General features: G+C 41.0%; 1 protein-coding gene across 1 annotated transcript in view; it reads left to right on the top strand.

Annotated features, from left to right (window-relative positions):
• The first annotated feature begins 455 nt into the window (after window positions 1-455).
• Window positions 456-4,803, top strand: part of FSBP (fibrinogen silencer binding protein) — a 5,483-nt gene continuing 1,135 nt past the window's right edge. The window contains exon 1 of the mRNA XM_010134506.1: window positions 456-896. Within this exon, the coding sequence (XP_010132808.1) occupies window positions 526-896 (371 nt within the window). The 5' untranslated portion in view covers window positions 456-525. The remainder of the gene's footprint in view (window positions 897-4,803) is intronic.

The raw sequence follows: 4,803 nt of genomic DNA on the forward strand, positions 1-4,803 counted from the left end.
CGGGAGCGCTCTGCAGACGCTGCGCCCGCCGCTCGCCGCCCGCGCCCCGAAACGCTCCGTGCCTCTCGCAAGGCAATTGTTGCTTTTTTGGGGACGTCATTACATGTAAAATCATCTCGAGCGCGGTTTTAGTTTGAGATACGTGAGAGCGAGCTAGGGAGATGTGTCAGAGCTTGTTACTCAGGCTAAATTAGGTAATTTTTAGCTGGGTAACGTGCTAATCTTTAAACCTTTATGTTTTTAAATCCGTGTGTCTGGTCTCTTCATACAAAAGTGTATTTTGCTCGTTTCTTCTCGTCTTCTTCAGTCTGAAGCCTTATGTAGGTCAGGCTTGGCTTAAGCAGATTTCCTGAACCTGCGTCAGCTTAAGCTGAAGGAATTTTAATAAACCCTCCCTTGTAGGCGTGGGCCTAAATGAGACTAGCCTAGTTAAGCCTGATCTTTTTCTGTTTGTGAAAAAGAGCTGAGCAGAGCTAGGGACTGCATGGTGGCTTCGGAAACGGCTTCCTTAATTCAAAGATAACAATGGTTGGGAAGGCCAGATCTTCTAATTTTACCTTATCTGAAAAGCTCGATTTGCTAAAACTCGTGAAGCCGTACGTTAAAATTCTCGAGGAACATACCAATAAGCATTCTGTAATAGTGGAAAAAAACAAGTGCTGGGATATCATAGCTGATAACTACAATGCCATCGGAATAGACCGCCCTCCTCGCACTGCCCAGGGCCTGCGCACGCTGTACAAGAGGCTCAAAGAATATGCCAAACAGGAGCTATTGCAGCAAAAGGAGACTCAGACAGACTGTAAAAGCATCATTTCCGAGCCAACCAAGAGAGTTGTGGAGATGATTCCACAGATTTCCAATGTGTGTTTAAGAGACAGGAGCGGTGTTCAAAGGTGAGACGATTCTTTTTATTTTGTTACTGAATGACAATTATGGCGCCTCCTATCTACCCGGTAGCGCTGTGCTTGTGCTCAGGCTCCCGCAGGAAGCGTTGGCCAGGGAAAATCCCCAAAGGGGGAACAATGACAAAATTATATTGCTTTTGTTTTATGGGAAGCTTTGTGGTGACTAAGCACTGCATTCATTTTTTTTTCAGCTCTCTCTAAAAGCCTGTTTCAGAGTCTTTGTCATACTCTGGAAAGTGAGGGTTAAGAGAGAATCAGAGAGAAGTAGTAGCTCTAACCTCTACCCCCTCCCCTACCTTTTAACAGGCAGATTATTCAAACACTGGCAAAGTGATGGCTATTCTCCTTCATTTAAGGTAATACAGCAGTAATTTTGCAACATATGGATCTATTACCAGTTTATATAGGATTTTTTAATAAAGTTAGTTCACAGAGCTGAGAAACCTTACTTAAACACCTTTTTTCCTCTCGTTTACGCTGATGTTTGCATGTTATGTTTTAACTGATCCCAATCCTGTAAAAAAATTTGACTCCCCTCACCACGGTGCCTTTGTGAGTGCAAGTGGTTTTTTAAATCATACTTTTCTTACGTTGACTGTGGTTCCCCGAAACTGGAGCAAAGCTAATTGCAGTCTAAACTTTAAGCAGTTCTGTATTGTACCATAGGCAGTTTAAATACAGGGAGACTGAGAGGTATAGCACTAGAAGTTTTCTTTTTTTGTAGTTTTTTTTTCTTTTTTACTGTTCAGTAAACTGAGACACACTGTCTAGATTTGAGCCAGACATAATACAGGCAGGCAGCATGCAGGATTTCTCCCACAGCTGGCTAATGCCCCTCATATCTGACTTGTAACACTCTGCTGGTTCTGTATTGGTCCTTGAGGGATCAAAAAATGCCTAGGTCAGGTGTTGGTTCCTCCAGACACAAAAACTAAGTTAGGGAGGAGAGGAGGAAAAAAGTCAAATAACTCCCAGCAACCTTGAAAGGTTTGATTTGTCTCCTTTTCCCAAGAAGATTAATGGAAAGTGAACTTTCTGTATTTTAATCAGATATACTGATAGTCGGTGCAGCAGCGTAACACTCTAAGAAAAGCTGGCATGCGCACACATGCTGAACTGGATTCATGGTGCCACTGGTTGAACTGAGTGGTAACAATTGTCTAAATCCCAACGTGCCAGATGCTCTAAAAATATGCTGTTGTAGGTCCTTTGCGTAAAGAAGTCTGAAGCAACTGGGTTGTGCTGCTGCTCCTGGTGAATGCCCCTGGAGGAACTGTTCCAAAGAATTCTCTGGAACAAAAGGAGGCTTTTAATTGCCCTAATAAAGGTTCCAGTGTCTTGACTACCAACTTTTGTTAAGGAGGGGAAAAAATGGTGTGAGAACTTTGGTTTGTAGATCGGCTTATAAAAACCACTGACGCTTTTCGTGAATGATTAAGAGCTAATGATCTCCTTAGTATGTCTCCTATAATTTAAACATTTTTTCACAGTCCCTTATGGGTCCGAGAACATTAGCTTGATTACTGCTTACCCCAAATGGTTGTTTCTGGGAACAGTCAATACACTGTGCTGAAGGAAAATAATGTAATTTAAAATATTTTTTATCCCCTGCCCAAATACATCATTATTTGATAGTTCTAATTTTAACTCTGAGTTGCTTTTTTACCCTGATTTTCAAAACCCTTTATTGGGTTTTAACTCACCAGGATACAGCTTAGGTTTTGTAGGAGAGAAATACAACAACTTACAGTGAATCCAAATTCTTAATCGCACCTTTAAGCAATTTCTAGCTCACTGTGATTAAACAAAACCTGGTGAATCATGGGTGCCTGCAGGGTTATAAACGCCATCCCCAGTTGTGGTAACTGTTGTTTGTCTTTCTTTCAGTCAAGTTGTCAGAAACAACATTAGTAACCACCATACAGGCGGCTCTTTTGTTTCTCAATTCTTTCTTTCTTTCTTTGCTGTCTAATTGTTTTCCTCTTAAGAGACTGACTCTAAGGAAAAAAAAAAAAAAAGCCTGATCAGAATTACCTGAAGATTTGGCAATTTTTAAGTTCTGTGTGGATTATGCTTTAAGAGGTGAATTTTTCACTGGAGGCTCTAGTTTTACGTTAGACTAAATCTTACCTATCTTTCTTCACCTTAACCTCCCTCACTTTCTCCTCTCTGTTTCTTTTTGTCAGAATGACCTGCTTCTCCTGCTGGTTGTTTCCACTTTTCTCAGGCTAGAAGCTGGCCAGGAGCCAGCAAATAAAGAGGAGGGAAGCTGTATTAGAAGCTGTGGTTACGAAGAGGGGAGAATTCAGAATTACAGTCAGCGCTGGGGAACACAAGTCAAAATTTGTGTGCAGGATAATACTCAGATGCTTAATTAGAGAAGTAAAAGAAATGTCAGAAAGAGATATATAAGAAAAGGTGAAGCTTTGTGGCATGAGGAGGAGGGAGTAAGGTGATGTAATTGATATGCTAGAGGCAGCTCAGGTAACATTCAATAGAATTAAGATTATCCTGGGCATTTGTTCAGGGAATAAATGAAAGGTCAGTATCTGCTTCAGATGGACCCTTTCTTTTTTTAATCTTCAGTTAAAATAGTTTGGGTGGTGGGCAGGATTAATTTTTGGAAAATACATTGCTCTGATTCTGTTGAACATTTTTGCTGTTGAGTATTGAGAACCTTTCATGCTTTTATTCTAGAAAATGCACTTTCATATTAATGGAAGGCAGGTTAGATCAGGGACCTTTGGAAATTGCAACCATGACTGTTGATTTCTTTTAAACTGAGAGTTTTGAAGACCATGGGATATGCAGAAGAGGTGATCATGCCACCCTTTGATGAAGGAGTTAGTGCATTTACACGAGAAGTGGGATGTACAAATCAAATTTCTCCTTTGCTTCTGAGAATTTGAACCCACATACGTCCGTTGCTAGCCAGGACAGTGTTTTAATAATCAGATAGTATTTCTCAATTTGTTAATTGTAGTGCTCACAAGGAGTTTAAAAAGTGTAAGCAAACACCTCCCACCCCCAATTTAATAGACAGCAACTCAGGTCCTCCACAGTTGGGGAGTGTCCGTAAATATTGTACTAATCGTGGATCAACTCACTGCCTTTAGCTGCTAGCAGCAACTCAGTTCTTCAGGGGCTGAGGTGTGTCCTACATCTGCAACCACCAGTTACAGGCTCAGTTTTAGCCAGTGTCATGGCTATGATGATGCACCGTCCTCAGTACCGGTACCAAGTTAATATACTCCTGTCCCCATGTTACACTATACTGCCTTCCCACTCATGCTGAAACTGTTCTTTGTAGATCTGTCCTGTAAAATAGATCAAGAAGCTGATCTGGCTTAAAAAGCATTACCTGAATAAAGGAGAGATGTGTGGGGTTTGAAACACAACTCATGGTGAAGAAGTGGCAGAAACAGCTTGAGCTGTTATTATCGTCAAAGGCAATGTAATGTCAAATCAAGATTTGAGGTGCTGCTGACTCAGGGGTTTGCACAAAGACAGATGAGTCAAGTGGGCGTTGTACTTTCAAAAAGAAATGCCCAGAACTATAGGCCGTTCTTAATGGAAACATTTTTGTGTCTTCTGAAGCGTCAAAAAAATACTGAGATCACTTATTCAGAGGGAAGGAACAAGTATTAGCTTGATTCCATAATCTACTGGCAAGGTCAGCATTTGGGCTCTGGTTCCTTCTCTCAAGGCTCTTTGTGTAATTTTATTCAGTGATTGTTTTACGTAAAAACCCCCGAATACTTGGTTGCATGAATCAGAAACAGGGAACACATAAGAACAGGAGGAGTTGAATAAGTCTGGGAGATGGAAATGTTTCTGCCACAGTCCACTCATCTAAATTAATACTCTTTAAAAGTCACGCTATATAAACTCTTTC

Source organism: Buceros rhinoceros, unplaced genomic scaffold (assembly GCF_000710305.1).
Source record: "Buceros rhinoceros silvestris isolate BGI_N320 unplaced genomic scaffold, ASM71030v1 scaffold6014, whole genome shotgun sequence".
Classification (NCBI taxonomy): domain Eukaryota; kingdom Metazoa; phylum Chordata; class Aves; order Bucerotiformes; family Bucerotidae; genus Buceros; species Buceros rhinoceros.